Source organism: Lepidochelys kempii, chromosome 5 (genome assembly GCF_965140285.1).
Source record: "Lepidochelys kempii isolate rLepKem1 chromosome 5, rLepKem1.hap1, whole genome shotgun sequence".
Lineage (NCBI taxonomy): Eukaryota > Metazoa > Chordata > Testudines > Cheloniidae > Lepidochelys > Lepidochelys kempii.
Window position 1 is genome coordinate 32,130,807 of NC_136384.1, and position 18,734 is coordinate 32,149,540.

Here is an 18,734-nt window from a genome sequence, read left to right on the forward strand (position 1 = left end):
CATACCCTTAGCTTAAGAGGCTTAGCAACTACTGCTATAGTTTTAACCATAAAGAAATAATAACGGTTTTCAGCTTTAATGGCCAATTATTAATATGATTAGCCAACTATGATTATAGTTCAATGTGTTATATTGTAGGTCAGAATAGATGATCACAATGGTCCCTTCTTGCCTTATAATCTATTAATGTTTATATGATTTTCAAGTGAAACAACCAACGTTAATACAACTTGCCATGTAAATGAAATGTGGCTTTAACTTCTTGGTCCCTTTTAAAAACACAAGTGTAATTTCCCATTTGGTTTTTATCTCTGATCTTCAACCTAAAAAAAAGCAAAATAATTAATGCCTATATCTTTGCTGTCTCACATTTAAGATACTAGACACTTATAGAAAAAAAGGAAACTAGAAAATATTAGTACTGGAACATGAAATACAAGTTGCTAAAAGGGTTGGGTTCAGGTTTCATGCAGTCTGACAGAAAGAGAATAAATAAACTCTATGAAATATAAAAATTAGAAAATGTATGCATGGGTGAATATGCACATATATTGTACTCTTTCTGTATTTCACAAATTCACACATAGATACACTCTCAAGACAGGATGTCTTTCTAAATGCTCTATTCAACCACAAGTTACTGGGTTACATGCAAGTTTACTGAGTGAAATCTAAGGCCTGTGTTATGCAGGAAGTCAGACAATATGAGTTCCTTCTGGCCTTAAAGTCTATGCATCATCATGAAGCCTATGGATTTTGCAGCTGTAGATCACCCTACAGAATAATTTTTAAAGGGATGTCATACAGTAGAGCAAGTGCTGGACTCCCATTTGGCTCTGTCACAGCCAGTATGGAAGTCACGCGTGTAGACTATGCATGCACATGTGCAGTAATGGGTAGCTGCGTATGTGTACAACCCTGATATTCCCTATCCCAATTTCTACCACAATGGAGAATTTGTAGTGTTATAAAAATGGTGGCTCTAGAGTGTTCTTCTCTGGAAACTTTTGAAATACCTGATAAAACTCCCTTTTAGAAGATTTAAATACAGTTCAATATTTTCCCCCAAAATATATCCACCAATATATGGAGGAGGAGTTAGTGCAGCGGATGGAGTGGAGGGAAGAGAAAGGCAAAGAGCTCTTCCATCTCTTCTTCCCATGGTAGTGAATACAGGTGGTTTAGAAGAGAGGCTAACAGGTAATATAGAGCAGTGGTTTTCAAACTTTTTTTCTGGGGACCCAGTTGAAGAAAATTGTTGATGCCCATGACCCAATGGAGCTGGGGATAAGGGGTTTGGGCTGTGGGAGGGGCTCAGGGCTGGGACAGAGGGTTGGGGTGCGGGGGAGAGGGCTCCGGGATGGGGTCAGGAGTGAGAGGCTCTGGGTTTGGGGGCGCTCAGGGCTGGGGCAAGGGGTTGAGGTACGGGAGGAGGTCAGGGCTCTGGTCTCTGGGGTGGGGCCAGGGATGTGGGGTTTGAGGTGCAGGAAGGGGCTCCGGGTTTTAGGGGGGCTCAGGGCTGAGGCAGGGGATTGGGGTATGGGGTTGGGGCGTGGCCTTACCTCCGGCAGCTCCTGGTCAGCAGCGCAGCCGGGGTGCAGAGGCAGGCTTCCTGCCTGGCATTGCAGACTGTGCTGCACCCCAGAAGCAGCCAGCAACAGGTCCGGCTCTTAGGCGGAAGCATGCAAGCAGTTCCGTGCGGCTCTCACCCGCAGGAACCGCCCCCTCCCATCTCCCATTGGCCGGGCCGGTGCTCGGGGCAGGGGCAGTGTGCAGAGCCCCGTGGCCTCCCTGCCTAGAAGCCGGACCTGCTGCTGGCTGCTTCCGAGATACAGTGCAGGGTTGGAACAGGTAGGCACTAGCCTGCCTTAGCTGGGCAGCACTGCCAACAGGACTTTTAACATCCCAGTCTGAGGTGCTGACCAGAGCCGCTAGGGTCCCTGGGTGCTGAGCAAGGCAACCCAGTGCCTTACATGCCATGACCCAGTACTGGGTCACAACCCAAACTTTAAAAAACACTGGTATAGAGGCTGCTCTAGTTAGTTGAGCGAAGGGAAAACCAACTTCTCCTCCCTAGCCAGGCACCATCTCCGCCTACTACTCCCATTTCAGATTCCGCTGCCTGGAGCGGTCCTCTGTTTACCAGACAGAGAGGAGAGGGGACTGAACTACCTCAAGCCAGGAAGAAGCGACAGAGCTAACCCCAACCCCTTACATAATCCTTGGCTCCCATGTATGGGTCATGGAATTGTTCCTCATTCAATGTGACCTTTTTAATGTCTATATCTTTTGTAACATACCTGGTTTTATAGATATCACACCTTTACATGGAAAACATTTTTCATCAGATATACTACAGCACATACAGCCCAAGCTGATAATGGTTACCCAACAACATATGTATTTGATTTAATTCCTTCAGTTGTGCCAGACAAACTGTAAAGAAGACTCACGTATATTGAGTACTCCAGACATTTTTGGTTTCATTAACGGTGACATTGCTACTTTTGACTGTTTCATTATCCTTCTTCCACATCACTTCAACAGTTCCTGAATCAGTGGATGGGCGAGTCAAGTCACACGAGAGTGCAATGTTAGCTGGACTGTATAATATCACATTTTTTTCCTCTGGAGCACTGGAAAACCCTATCAAAGAATAAAACAGATGAAATTATCTGAAGGAAACATAATACTTCCTTTTGGGGGGTTGGGATATCTTTCAATTATTGGGCCAAATTCTGGTTTCATTTACACTGGTGAAAATACAGAATAACTGCACTGACAGCAATGGAATTAATCTGGATTTTACCAGCATAAATGAAGGCAGAATTTGGCCCCATTTTTTCATATATATGCTGCCTAATGTGGACAGAACCACAGTTTTAAGCAACTATCCTTTAAGACAGTGTTAATGGAGAAAAGAGTGCTTTGCGTAAGTAAGACCATAGAACCAGAGCTTTAAATTACAAAAGAGACTATGGTTGTCACTTTCAAAAGTGTCCAGTATGTGTGACTGTCTTGGGGGTCACACATGTGACTGTTTTGCTTGTGTGCCTAAGTCACTTAGGCACACACATCCCACTGAAAGTCAATAGTATGTGTACTCCTAAGACATTTAGGTGCTTTTGAAAATTCCACACTCTGGTCCTTTTGGGCCTACAGTTTTAGATAGTCAACAGCAAAACTCCCAAATTCAATGCTGCTGAATCAGGCCCCAACACGACTGTTGCTTGAGCTGATCATGTGTTGTTTAAGCTATCTTTAGATCCATCTGCTGCTGCTGTTGCTGCTTTCCCAATGGCAAACTACCAATAGTGCAAGCGGCAATGTGAGAACATTCCCATATCCACAGTGAAAATGACACATTTTTGGCTTTTAACCAGTTCCTTTTGGGTGTAATGATTTGCAGAACCAAAAGGGTTTTGACTGCAAATAGACATTTTCTACAGGTTGAAAAACCATGTGAACAACAAGCCTTTTGATCCTGAAAGATATAAATAAATCTTCATATCCCCAAGCCCTGTGTTGACATTGCATTCCATCCTTGCACCTTCCTTCTTGGCCTGCTGCCTTAACTGCTGTTGGCCTGACTGTATGTCTGATGGAGTTCTGCTCTCTGGGAGCATACCCTGCAGCATACCTTGCATATAAGAGTTGCACTGCATTGCACAACTCAACTCCTTTTTGAGAAGAACAGCGGTTGAAAGGAAGCCATAAAGCATGCCCCACTAGTTCATCAGAGAAATTGGAATCTAAGAGTCAAGTAAGATACAACACAGGAAATGGAAAAGCATCATTCCAAGGCACACAAGGCCTCACCACAAAACACTTTTTTTTAATATGCTTTTGACATAGGCATTTGAGGCTTACAGATCAAGGGAGCTTAAAATTCCACAGGTGGAATGTTAAAGCCCCAGATCAAGGAATATTAAACTTTAAGTATAAGGCCTAGGTCTTGTGTTTTCTTCTGTAGGAGAGTGGAGTCATAACCACAATCCATTTACTAAAAATAACTATCTATTTCTGGTGACATCTCTTAGATGCAAAAATATAATAAGAGCATTAAATCTGCCAGATTTGTGTATAATCAAGAATCAAGGTGATTCTTCAAATGGATATTAGTGTAAATTTTGCAATCAGATGAATCATGAAGGCTAAAACAATATGAGTGACATTCAAGATTTGTTATTTTTAAAATGCTGCACTCCAGATGAATGGGAAATTATACTTCTCTGGTGTTAGATGCAGGAATTTCTATAGTGCCAATCACCATAGCATCTGAGTAGCTAGAGGAAAATGTACTGAGAGATGTAAAAAGATAGAGATAACTGTTAGTGAAATATTAAACTCTAGTGGCTTCACATGGAAGTCTAGCACAAGGTCTATGCATCACTTCCATCCCAGTTCAGCCTTCAAAATATTACACTGGCCCAATGTACGGCATGAATTTCACCCGATGGAAGTTGAGGATGCTCAACACCTTGTGGAATTGGACACTTAGAAACCGCTGTCTATTTTAATCTGCTATAGTTGGGGATGGCTTGGGGTTTTTGTTTCTGCTACTAATTTGTTATAGCTTCCAGTTCGGTAACTGGAAGTTTCTGCCTTACATGATCCATCTGTGGCTCTCCGTTCATCCTCCCAGAGTGCCCACTCCTGTGAAATGCCGAGTGTCTCCTGCAAGGTGCAGTATGCCCTAAACTTATCTATAGGTGGATTCACTAGAACAGTGTATTTCCCACGCCTTAAAGTGATTTATGGTTCACACATTTTGTCATTCCTAGCAAAGAAGACAAAATACTTATTTCTCCAACTTGTGTTTTTAATAAAATGCTGAGTCTGATTTTCTGCAGCATAAGTGGCTATTAGAATGGAATAACAATGAATAATGGGCCAAGCTTATTATTCTTTTCTCTCCTAGAAGGCATGTAGTGTAAGATTTTGCCTACTGTGTTATTACTAGTTAAACTGTGGATAAGAGACATGCCTACCTTAAATACATTTTAGGCATAAAGATGAAGCAGTACAAGCAAATAATTTTGTAACACCACAGCCATTTGATGTTACAGAATAACTGGAAAAATAATTCTAACATTAAACATGCTACAGGGTGAAGAATAAGCACATTTACCATCTATGGATATGCTATACACCGCTAATGTGAGATTAGATACAGTCTCCTCAGTCTGCTGATTAAAATCTTGTGTGGTGAGATGTGAACCTATCAAAAAAGAAAAGTTGAAGTGATTATCATACAGCTGTCATTATTCAGCAGAGTGTTATTGATATATTGTAACTGTTTATTTTAATAATCTTAATAGAAATGCAGGGACATTATAGAAGACTAATTTCCACTCAGCTTTTTTGCCATAATTGTCAGAATATGAAATTAGTGGTGGCGTGAGATCATCATTATTATTATGCCATTTTAAAATGTTAATTTCTGCCCGCTGGCTCTTGCTACAACACTGTAGCCATGACCATGACAAGTGGAATATCTAGCTATGCTAGGACTTGATTCAGCAATGCAGTTAAGCACCTTGATGAAATGGGTCCTCTATGAATAGCTGGGATTACAGTGAAAATAAGAATCACCACGACTAGACATACAGTCCTGGGGTAAAATCAATGACAAAACTCACATTGATTTCAATGGAGTCAGGATTACATCCCTGGTCCATAAAAATTCCTCCTATCATGAAGAGAATCTCCTGCTCTGCATAGTGATCCTATTAAATAACATTGCTTTCATGTTTAAAAGACACTTCCTTCCTGCAGGAATAGAAGGAATTTTATAGGGCAAGGACTGCAATGGAAACTGGGGGTGGGGGAAAATTCCAGATTTTCCACATAAGAAGTTAAAACTCCTGTGCCATTAGACAGGAGACAATGAGCTGTTCTGAGGCTGCCTTTTCAGAGCTCTAGATAGCCTTACTAATGGAGGAAATAAGCAGCTGTCATGCAAACAGTAACCACTGTAAAGCACAATTCTATTTCTTTCAAATTCAATAGTGCTGTTTGCTCTCAGGTGTTGTCTGTATTTCAGGAATAAAGCAGGGAAGTAACTAAACCAAAAATTGCATATTTGAACAACAAATATATTTTGCACAACTAAAAAGACATTTTCTGATTAAAAAAACCCACAAACTGAATCTGTACAATATTATCAAGACCGACAAATGTGCGCATGCAGATCACTAATAAATAGGAGCCCAATCCTGAGAGGTGTCAGTGACTGTCAATAGAGCCATTAGAAATTGAGGCTGGGGAATGGTCAGCGTGAAACCTCTGCAAAATCATAGGAATTCAGAAAAAAATGACTTGCAACGACTGAGGTTTGCAAAACTGTGACCTAGAGGGTTAGTGCAATTTTTTTTTTTTTTTTTTTTTTTAAGAAAAAGTGTTAAGAGGGGGGAATTAAAACACAGAGGTTGAGCAACTTGCTTAAGAGACATCATGGTGTAGCTGATTTGGCCTGGCCCAGGACGTCAGAGATATGGGGTAAAATCCTAATTCCACTGAAGCCAAGGCAAAACTCCCACTGATTTCAGGGTTCAACCCATGAGTTCAAATTCTGATTCTTACAATGACTTGTTGTATGACCTTGGACAAGCTACTTAAACGTTCTGGGCCTCAGTCTCCCCTTCTGAAGAATGGAATTCATGAGAGGTACTTACTTCATAAGACATCATACTGTCACGGCCATTTGAGAAAAGGGATAATGGGGGAAAAGAATTATAATCTTAAACATACTATAGTATAACAATTAAGATTTCTGTTTTTTACCAGGGGTAGATAAGTCATGTCCCTTTTCGGTATAATCTGAAATGCTCTCTCGAGTTTGCTGATTGATATCTCGTGTTGTCATAGCTGTACCTATTGGGAAGAAAAAAGGGTTAAAACTATTTTATTTCCTTTCAGTTGAAATGATGGGACAGATATAACTGAATTAGAAATTAGTTCTTTTCATGACCTAAATAAAAATATTGGCTGAATTTCTTTCAAACAGCTGTCTGGCTCAGTGTGCACAGCTATAGTTACCTTGCAGAAGAATTCCATTCAGTCAGTTTCCTTTACCACATACATGTCAATTGTCAGGGTGTGATATTAGTGGTAAAGCACTAGTGTGAAGTCTTCATTAAAATTGCTATGGGCCAGATTCTGACTGGCCCCACATTGGTACACAGTAGGCAGGGAAACCACAAAGATCCTCCCTCCCACCAATTAATAAGGGATAGAAACATTCCAGTATGTATACTTAAGATGGGGAAGGGGTTGCTCTGTCACTCTTCTCTTGAGAATGCCTGATGCCCCAAGGTGGTGGAGAAAGATGAGGAGGAAGTAAGGTCATGTCTTCAGCTGCTCCCATACGCTGGCTGACAGAATGTGCCAGTTTTGCAGTAGGCTTGCTATCTCTGTGTGCCTAGGAGCTCCCCAAAGGGGTACTATGGCTCCCCTAAATGGCATAATCTCACCTCAAGTTATTTAATAATTATTATTACATGGGCAATAACCACAAACAAATGATTGCTACATTTATGACTAAAAAGCACGGAAAGAACAAAATTTGTTCATGTCTATAAGTAGATGAGATTGAAACAAAAACCAGGTTTTGCTAAACAGCCAGTACTGTAGCAAAAACAGGATGTGAAAAATTGCTGCTGCCCTTTGAGCAACTGTGAGCAGGCGTGTGTCTAGATGGAGTGACACTGTGTACTACCTTCAGCAGAAGTCAAAATCAGAACATTTGCCAATTCCATAAAGTACTTTCCTCTTCCTACCAACAGCACTGCTGTCCAATATAGATTGAGAAGGATCTCTTTGACCTCTCTCACAGGTGTCTACAGCACAGAATCATATGAACTCTTTGTGCCACAATCAAGTTCAGACCAGACTTGTCTGACGCCATCTGTACTAGTTCTTTTCCTTCACACTTCAACCAGTCACGGTCATCAATGAACCAGTTTGATCGGAGGGATGATGTTGAGGGACAATGCAGCTAAGGGCCTGGGTATTAATGGGGTTGACACCAGGTATTTAATTGCATCTTACAGATAATCAGTACATTTGTTCCATAGCCAAACAGCTTTCTCCAACAAAGCATCAGACTCTGGGTTTTGTTTTTGTTTTTTCCATATTTGCTATATCCCTAGAGTTTTACAAATTCTTCAACCCTCTTTACTAGAGTGCCAGGACCATGCTTGAGGAAGCTGGCTGATTAGCAAAGCTTGGGATTTGGCCTGCCTCTTTTTTTTCTTTTTTTTTTACAACTCAGGCTGAGTTAGGTCCACCTGCCTCTATCAAACAAAGACCCTGGCAGCACACGGTGGAAGCAAGTAGGGTTAAGAACATGAGGGCATCACTGCACATTGCAGGAACTAATAAAGAAGGGATGGAAAAATCCTAATCCATCAGCTAAATGAGGTAAGTGTTGTTATTGCACTTGGAAGCCCAGAACTGCTGCAGGGGACCGGTCTGATCAACACAAGGATTGCCTGGAATTGTGTCTGGCAGCAGGGTTCTAATCCTCATGGAAGGACAGCATGTACTTGCTGCTGTATAGACATCAATGCACTTAAAGAAACAGTAGGTTTTGAAAGCTTACAGAAGACTTAGTAGAAAGGGACTCTTTCTGGACTTTTTATCTTCTCACATTTTCATAATAAAATTATGACAAGGCCATGCCATATCAACCTGAAGAAAAATATGTGGGGACGAGGCAGAAGACGCCAAGAAACTACATGAGTTTCATATTGCATAGACTGACTCAAACAGCCCTATCAGAGTGGAGAGGTTTGTGAAGACAGTTCTCATCTTACATGCCTCTGCTCAGCTTTTATCAGTTCCCCCCACAACTATATGCATTAGTAGATGGGATTATAAAATAGTTTTAAAATTAATAAACCATAAATAGCAGCAATACAATGTTCATTTATATAGGCCATGTCTTTTTGGCTGTAGTACAGGACACTCCAAAATAAGATAGAAAGTGCCTTGTGTCAGAGAAGTCACTGACCAGAGCTTTCCTTCCACTACTTATCTATCCAGCTCTGACACACTTAATTCAAGAGAAAAGGAGTACTTGTGGCACCTTAGAGACTAACCAATTTATTAGAGCATAAGCTTTCGTGAGCTACAGCTCACTTCATCAGATGCATATCGTGGAAACTGCAGCAGGCTTATATATACAGAGAGAATATGAACCAATACCTCCTCCCACCCCACTGTCCTGCTGGTAATAGCTTATCTAAAGTGATCATCAGGTGGGCCATTTCCAGCACAAATCCAGGTTTTCTCACCCTCCACCCCCCCACACAAATTCACTCTCCTGCTGGTGATAGCCCATCCAAAGTGACAACTCTTTACACAATGTGCATGACAATCAAGTTGGGCTATTTCCTGCACAAATCCAGGTTCTCACATCCCCCCCACCCCCATACACACACAAACTCACTCTCCTTCGTGAACATGCTGATCTTTCCTCCGAATAGACTGGCAGGCCCTGGAGTTGCTGAGAACCATGTCAATTACCCACAGGGTACAGACCATAGTCTTTGGGTCCTATTTCATGCTCCATTGTTTAAGTGCTGAATTTTAAAATATCATGATGTCCAAATAAATAAATAAGATCTTCAACAGCTGCCAAAAGTAGGCTGTCATGGTTAGTTTACATGGAGTTTTTCCAACAATAGCTTTCAGAAAGTGCCTCTTTTATAAAACAAAGACTTAAATAGTAGTTTTGGCATTAGACTAGGGTTCTCGATTAATCGCAGGTAACTCACGCAATTAACTCAAAAAAAGTAATCATGATTAAAAAAATTAATCACGATTAATCACAGTTTTAATTGCACTGTTAAACAATAGAATACCAATTGAAATTTACTAAATATTTTGGATGTTCTTCTACATTTTCATAGATATTGTATTCTGTGTGTTGTAATTGAAATCAAAGTGTGTATTATTTTTTATTACAAATATTTGCACTGTAAAAAAGATAAAAAATAGTATTTTTCAATCCACCTCATACAAGTACTGTAGTGCAATCTCTTTGTCGTGAAAATGCAACTTACAAATGTAGATTTTTTTGTTACATAACTGTACTCAAAAACAAAACAATGTAAAACTTCAGAGCCTACAAGTCCCCTCAGTCCTACTTCCTGTTCAGCCAATTGCTAAGACAAACAAGTTTGTTTATATTTATAGAAGATAATACTGCCCTCTTCTTATTTACAATGTCACCAGAAAGTGAGAACAGGCATTTGCATTGCACTTTTGTAGCTGGCATTGCAAGGTATTTACATCCCAGATATGCTAAACAGTCGCATGCCCCTTCCTGCTTCGGCCACCTTACAGAGGACATGCTTCCATGCTGATGATGCTTGTTAAAAAAAATAATGTGTTAATTCAATTTGTGATTGAATTATCTGGGGGAGAATTGTATGTCCCCTGCTTTGTTTTACCTGCATTCTGCCATATATTTCATGTTATAGCAGTCTCGGATGATGACCCAGCACATGTTGTTCATTTTAAGAACACTTTCACTGCAGATTTCACAAAATGCAAAGAAGGTACCAATGTGAAATTTCTAAAGATAGCTACAGCACTCTACCCAAGGTTTAAGAATCCGAAGTGCCTTCCAAAATTTGAGAGGGACATTTGTGGAGCATACTTTCAGATGTCTTAAAAGAACAACACTCCAATGCGGAAACTACAGAACCCGAACCACCACCACCACCAAAAAAAAAAAAAAAAAAAAATCAACCTTCTGCTCGTGGCATCTGAGATAATGAAAATGAACGTGCATTAGTCTGCACTGCTTTGGATTGTTATAGAGCAGAACCCGTCATCAGCATGGACGCATGCCCTCTGGAATAGTGGTTGAAGCACGAAGAAACATATGAAACTTTAGTGCATCTGGCACATAAATATCTTGCGATGCAAGCTACAACAGTGCCATGCAAACAGCTGTTCTCACTTTCAGGTGACATTGTAAACAAGAAGCGGTCAATATTATCTTCTGCAAATGTAAACAAACTTGTTTGTCTGAGTGACTGGCTGAACAAGAAGCAGGCCTGAGTGGACTTGCAGGCTCTAAAATTTTACATTTTTTTATTTTTGAATGCAGGTTTTTTTGTACATAATTCTACATTTGTAAGTTCAACTTTCATGATAAAGAGATTGCACTACAGTACTTGTATTAAGTGACTTGAAAATACTATTTGTTTTGATTTTTTACAGTGCAAATACTTGTAATAAAAATAAATATAAAGTGAGCACTGTACACTTTGTATTAATATATTTGAAAATGTAGAAAACATCCAAAAATCTTTAAATTGTATTCTACTATTATTTAATTGTAAAAAGAAAAGGAGTACTTGTGGCACCATAGAGACTAACCAATTTATTTGAGCATGAGCTTTCGTGAGCTACAGCTCACTTCATCGGATGGTGTGATTAATCGCACAATTAATCGTGATTAATCTTTTTAATCATGTGATTAACTTTTTTATCATGCGATTAATTGCGATTAAGTTTTTTAATCACTTGAGAGCCTTACATTAGACTGCTGATTCTTAGACCTTTTGCAGCACTTGACATTTTCAAGTACCCCCATTAACTAATGAATCCTCCCAATAAATCTGTGAGATAGGAAATTTAAACTCTTAGATTAGCCCCTGGATTTTAGTATCTAATATACCTATGTGTAACCCCACACCCGAGAAAAAGAGGAGATTGGCTACTAAATAGACTGTGACATGGAAGATGCTCTAACTTGCAGTCAAATTAGGTCTCCTCAAAGATCACAGTGCAAGAACTACTTTGCACTTTCTACTGGTACACACTGAGACTGTTCTTAAAGTTTCTAAGGAGCAAGAACAATCCCCAGCCACTGCACAAGCACAGAAGGAAGGGAGGGTGATTGAAAAAAAAAAAAAAAAAAAGTCTAGTGCAAAGCGGCAGGAAGCGTCGGTCGCCTTCCAATTAATGCTCTAGTTTCTTCTGAAGAGGAACAAAAACAAAACAAAACAAAAAAATACAGTAAAAACCCCCGAACCCCTGCATCAGACAAATCTGACGTGCCCATATAAAGTGATTATTTTCTCATGGGGCGTGTGGGAGAATTTCACTATCTAAGCTAGATGCTTCAGGGCGGAGGGGATCTTTGCTGGGCTGCAGTTAACAGAGACAAGAGAGCACGTCCTCACTCCCACTATGACCCAAAGAGGGGATGGATGGATGTCCTGAAGTTAGCCTAGCGAGACCGGCGGCGGCTGGCGACGCCACTTGCAGGAGACCCGCGGGCTTCGCTCGCCTCGCTGCCCTCCAACACCCCCTGAAGGACGCAGCTGCCGGGGGCCGGTGCGGAGAACAACAGGGAGGATGCTCATATTTACCTGCTTCGTTAGCATCCGACAGCCACAGAGCGGCCAGGGAGAGCAGCAGCTGCAGCCGCACGGAGCCCGCCCCGGAGCCGGAGACGCGCATGGTGCGGGCCGGGCAGCTGCAGTAGCTCCGCAGCGAGACTCCTTCTGCGCCCGGCTGCCGCGCCCGAGTCACGCAGCGGCGCCTCCCGCCGGGCTGGTGCTCAGCACGCGCGAGGGACAGGAGCAGGCTCAGTGCGGACAAGAGAAGCCGCTGTACTGCGCCCGCCCTCACTTGCCGCCCGCCTCTGCTCCGGGAGCAAAATGGGACAGAGGTAGGGGGCGGGAAAGAGTCGGAAGGGAGGGGAGGGAGAGCAGATGGCTAACAATGGCCGGTGGGGGGGGCGGCTCAATCTGGGGGCAAAGGGGGTTTGTGCTCCTCTCCAGCCAGTGCGGCTCTGGGCTACTGCCTAGGCAGGGATGGGGCATGATACCCACAGGCTAGGCCCAGCTTCCTGTAACCCTGCTGCTCTATCAGCAACGCCAAGTCTTTGCCCAGCACAATCCCCCTCCCCTGGCCCAGCATCACTACGCCTAATGTTGGTATTTAACTACGGTTGCCAACCCTCCAGCATTGGCCTGGAGTCTCTGGGAATTAAAGATTAATCGTCAAATAAAGATTATGGCATGTGGTGAAATCTCCGGGAATACACCTAACCCAAATTGGCAATCCTATATTTAATAGCCTGGAGCCCCTACCAGCAGCCTTTTGAAAGCATGGGGCAAATTAAACAACATTACGTGCCCTGGAGAAGGGAGACCTGGAACTGCAAGGAAGTGGCTGCATCCGCCCGTTCCCCCAGATACTCGATAAGTGTGAGAAAATGACAGGTATAAAGCATGGAAGCCCTTCTATGACCAATCTCCATGGCTGTGTGTGATCTCTAAATGTGGATAGAGGCCTCAGTAAGATGAATAACTAAATTAATTTAGAAATTTAGATTAGGGTCCTAAATCACATGAGCTTTTAAAAAAATGTTACCTTCAAAGTTTGGGCTCATCTAGACCGACTATTCCTCATTGATGGCTCTGGTCAGAGTTATGTGGGGATCCTTAACATTCCGTTTTCTTTGAGAAAAAAATGTTTTGCTTCAAAGCAGTAGTGCTGGAACTAGGCGTGCTGGAGGTGCTGCTGCACCCCCTGGCTTGAAGCAGTAATAACAACCACCAAATACATAGTTTCCATCATCAGCACCCCCACTTTAAAAATTGTTCCAGCACCCCTGCTTCAAAGACAATCCTTTATTTTTAAATAATACATTTTAGTTTTGTGCGTAACTTCATAATTGTTTGCAGTGTTGTAGCCATGTTGGTCCCAGAATTTGAGACAAAGTAGGTGAGGTGATATCTTTTACTGGACCAGTTTCTGTTAGTGGAAGGGCCACGCTTTTGAGTTCCACAGAGCTCTCTTTTCGGGTCCAGGGAAGATAACCTGTATTTGGCTAAATACAATGTGGGACAGATTGTTTAGCATAAGAGGTTCACACGTGCTGTAGGAGATCTGTAACAAGGCAGGGCCCTGCTCCTCTGTCTTTTTAAGTTACATACAGTTTGGAAACCTTCTGGTAAGCACATCATGTTGTTTATTTCACTGTCCTCCCCACCACCTTTACAGACTGTGCAGCACCATATTTACAGTAACGTGTAGTTCTCCTCAGTCTTAATCAGGCCTACTCTAGTGCAACTAATTGGAGCTGTAGTGACCAGAGTGCTGGATCAGTGGGTGTTTCCCAGCACTCTGTCACATACCTGCCCCCTTTCATAACAGAAAGGTTTTTTCTTTCTCCATGTTCTCCCTCCTTTCCCATCCTTAGGGTAATTATACAGGTCCCCCTTATGAGGGCCTCTCAGTCTCCTCCCACAGAAATCACATTTGGTGGGGCAAGGTTGCCCCCACAGCTGTGTTTTGGCTCACAAATCTTCATACCATAGGCACCCTGGGGAGCCCATCTCTCCCGAGAATGGTTGAATGGTCTCTCCTCACCTTCCTGATTACTCAGGGACTTGGTCTCCTAACCCTCCAATCTGCACCTCATCTTCTTTTCCTTGGCATTCTAGTGTTTCATTTGTGTTTCATTTCCCCCCTTCCAGGATTCCTTTCGGACAACTTTGGCCCCTACATCAGCTCGGTTTCCTATTGGGAAGGGGCTTCAGTCAGTGCCCAACACAACGGGTAGAGCAACCCCTCCACTATCCCAACCTGTTTTCAAGGAGGCACCTTTGTCACAGGGCAGCATTTCTGATCCCCATGGATACATTCAGTGTTCAAACTTGCTCCTGGAATTATCCAGTGGGGTTTCACCAGCTCCTACTAGACCAGAGAGCAAGCTGAGGCAGTATATACGAGATCCCTTTGAAGTTTTCTCCCCAATATTACTGAAATGCAGGACAGTTTCTGTCCCTTTTCCTTTCCTCCAGTCTTGGCCCTGCCACAAACTTGGCAAACCTGCATTCCATGTACGGCCAATCCTTTTTCATTTGTTCCTGATACCCACACTGGTAACATGTAATGGACGCAGCCAGAGCTGCTCTGGGATCTTCCTCTCTATACCCTTTCCAGGTGTAGGTTCTCTGGTCCTCCTCCCAAGCTCCAATCCCCTATACAGTTGGCCCTCTTTCCTGGGGTCATCTGCCTCTGAAAATTCCTCTGTCAATTTCATGGCTGCTTCCACAGTACCCAGTAAATGCCACCTGACCCACTGCTGTATATTCTTATATATTCTACGTCTGGTTGTCATTCCCCACCATGGGCTTACCACCTTCTGCAGACATTGCTGCTGCATGTTGGCTTGTTCTCTTACAAAGTCCTATGAACTCTTTTGCTCCTCCACCTGCCAGGCGACCAAGGCCTACCGTCCCAGGTGGCGGGAGCATTGGAAACTTTGCAGGGTCTTCTGCATTTCCTCTTCTTGTTTCACCAGCCATTGCAGGGTCTCCAGGCCACTGAACCTTTACACCAGCTTCCCACATCCAATTCTTTGTCTACTCAGACACAGGAGGGATCTCAGACAAGCCCCCATGTGTGATGGGGTGGGGAGGGAGTCCCACTCCTCTCTCTTTTCAAGTTGCAAACAGTTTGGAGACTTCTGCTTGTGTGATTTATTTCACAGTGTTCTCCCCAGCACCTTTAAAGACTCATGCAGTCCCTCATTTACAATAACATACAATCCTTACCTTCCTTGGCCAAGGATAGGGGGAGTTGGAAGGGATCTTCCTCCTTAGAGATCCCTTGGACTCTGGAAACCTCCCTTTCCCCTTTTGCACTTCCTCCCTGAGTCTTTTCTACCTTCTGCCTAATGGACTAATTGTCTTCTTAGCTCTCCTCCTCCCATTCCAATCTATCAATTAGGCACAGCTCTTAAGGCCTACTCTAGAGCACCTAATTGGACTTGTAGTGACCAGAGAGCAGGGTCACAAGACCACTTAAAATGAAGTGGGCAATTACAGGACAGCAGGCAGGGGTGTTAAAAATTGTTTAATGAGTCATAAACCAATATCTTTATTAAGTCCATGGTTTTTAGTGTCTAACAGAGTTATGAATTTCAGTTCTCAGGCTCATCTCTTTAAGGTTTTGTGCAGGTTTCCTGTAAGTAGAAGTAGAATGACTCATGAAACGGGCCATCCAAATGCCCTGAGAGAATCTACTTCTATATGGGAAAAAACCTCCAAACACTAACTGCACACCCCTAGTTGTCACCTACTACACCCACTGGAATCCACACAAGCTATCATGAAACAATTAAAACCATTACTCGATGGGGACCACATCCTGAAAGAAATCTTTCCTGAACTTTCTCTCCTGGCATTTAAACAACCGCTCCAACCTCACCAGGATCATCATCAGAAGCAAGCTCCCCACAGACCGGGGCACACCAACCAAAGCAACAACAGACCCTGCCATAATAATAGATGAAAAAGCTCCAGACATATCTCCAGCACTACGAGGCTCTGTATTCCCCCAACACACCTTTCAAGATCTTTAATATGATTCACCACCCCTCCCCCCAACCCTACACTAATTTCTCTGCCTCAGTTTCCTCATCACTCCAGGGCATTCTTTGGGCTGGGCTCTGAGTCCTTTTGGCACAGGCAGAGTCCTACTGCAGTACATGGCTTGTATTCTGAAACATGGAGCCTTCTCCCTAAGTCAGCTTGCTTGCTCCCTCTGACATTGGTAAGTCTTGGTAATGGCTTTGGTAATGGCTTCCTCTGCCCAAATTTCCGGTATGTCTTCCCCACTTCTCTCCTATGACATTTTCCAACCTTTTGCTGTGGTAACCTGTCTTTGTCCTGTTTTGGTAACTTTCCATTGTTCCCCACTTCCTACCTTACTTCCCCCTCTGTCTGAAGGATCTGTTCCCAGCTTGAGCAAACTCCCTTAGCATATATATTGTCCAGTCAAAGCACTGTCATTAAAATAAAGTACGTATTTGATTTGATTGAAGGCCCGATGAAGGATAGTGGATACACTTTGACACGGGCTGTGCATGATACAGCAGTTCATAATAACTTAATAAAACCAACCAGAATTTGTATGTTACAAAGAGAGATCTCCAAATCATTGCTGTACTGAAATGTAGGCATCATCTGTGAAAATAAATCCATTTTTTATTAAACATTGGATCACTAGGTTTTAGAGATGGGTTTGAGCTACTAAGTTTGGATCTGAATGTGAATGTCTTTAAAGTTCAGAGATGTTTGAATCTGGACCTTCAAGTTCATTTGGGTTCAAGTCCATCTGTAGTTTTTAATCAGACACCTGATGTATTAAATAGGCAGTATATAGCAGATTTAATCTGATATGTTAGATACTATAGTTGCAATGTCTCTCACTCTCATCATCTGACTAATGGTTACTGTTTAGGTCCCATGTTTACATGGAACCATACAAACTTCTATTTACAGGATAAGCACAGTCTATTAACCATTCCTTCATGAGCTACTGGATCCTGCCACTCATGATATCAGATGGGGGAAAGCAGGTAGTAGGGGGGAGAAACAGCAAAACTTAAAGGACTATCTAACAGATTATAGCACAGAGGTAGGGGGAAAAATGTTTTCAGCAGGATTTAAAAAATATTCTGGTTTAAGGTCCAGAACTTGCAATATTGAATAGTGGATTACTCTCAGATAAAATAGCTTAAGGAAAGATATCTCACAAACCACCAGAGTTCTAAACAGTCAGACACCACTGAAAAACTGAGATTCTGGCAAAAAAAATGGGTTTAATGAATTAGATGTCACCTTTGCTTTAAGGTTCAAAACGTTTTGGCAGACCCATGATTCAAGATGCGGAGAGTGCGATTGCTGCTTAAACAGTGAGCTAAATCCATCCTTGGTGTAATTCATGTCCATCTAGAAATGTCCACAGAGTATTTCCCTGTTCTTCCCTGCCTACCTACTTCTCATTCCCATCACACTAGAACTATATTAGGACTTTGGGGAGACTTCTTTTCACAAGGCAATCATTAGGAAACTGTAACAGTTTCAGATGGGCAGCAATCTCTGAGTTGGAGCAGATGCTTGACTATCAAAAAATCTTGAAATCAAGTATAGCATCCTGAAAACTGCTTAATGTTGATTTGTGGATTTAGTCACCTGGAATGTCTATGCTATAACTTGTCATGTCAGCTGAGTGAAATGAGCCCAAAATGAGCTTTGAAAATAGCCTCAATATATCAGATATTGCTGAAAATAAACATTGTGTTAATAATTAATACTTGCAGCGTTTTATCCAAGTACCCCTCTCTAAGCTCATGAGAATTTTTGGTTCATCAGTTTCTTTTTATCGGTTACTGAAGCAAGAAATTCAACCCATTCCTCCTGATAACCAAGAAACCTTCCTGATCAGGCAGGCTGACAGCACTGCTAGTCCAAAAAAGTAACATGTATTTATAAAAGAAGTTAATGGGGCAAAAATGCAACTACATGGAACGATAACAAAGGAATTGTCAAAAGTGATTGGAAACCCATTGACCTGGCAATACCCAAATGTGTATTAGAGATGATGCCTGGTCTTTGTCTCTGAAGCTGAGTGATCAAGCTGCTCATTAGGACCTGGTGGGATTTTACTGCTCCAATAGTACTGAGTAGGGGGGACAACTTGTGGTGATAGTCAGAAATGTGGAGGAGTGAGAGTGAAGGGAAAGAGGATGAATGGGGAAGAGAGAGAAGGAGCAAAGAATACAGCGATAATCTAGGGGAAAGGTATGACATTATTGACATGAACTGTGACTGTATAGATCATTGTTGCAACCATGGTCCTATAGTTGCACCAAATCTTGTACAAAGGAGGTCAAGTAAGGTGTCTGT

General features: G+C 42.3%; 1 protein-coding gene across 1 annotated transcript in view; it reads right to left on the reverse strand.

Moving 5' to 3' along the window:
* The window catches only part of EMB (embigin), a 28,382-nt gene extending 15,700 nt beyond the window's left edge, over nucleotides 1–12,682 (reverse strand). The window contains exons 1-5 of the mRNA XM_073343908.2: nucleotides 12,396–12,682; nucleotides 6,787–6,876; nucleotides 5,132–5,221; nucleotides 2,454–2,646; nucleotides 235–323 (exon numbers count right to left, since the gene is read on the reverse strand). Coding sequence (XP_073200009.1) covers nucleotides 235–323; nucleotides 2,454–2,646; nucleotides 5,132–5,221; nucleotides 6,787–6,876; nucleotides 12,396–12,486 — 553 coding nt within the window. The 5' untranslated portion in view covers nucleotides 12,487–12,682. The remainder of the gene's footprint in view (nucleotides 1–234; nucleotides 324–2,453; nucleotides 2,647–5,131; nucleotides 5,222–6,786; nucleotides 6,877–12,395) is intronic.
* Between the last annotated feature and the right edge of the window lie 6,052 nt (nucleotides 12,683–18,734).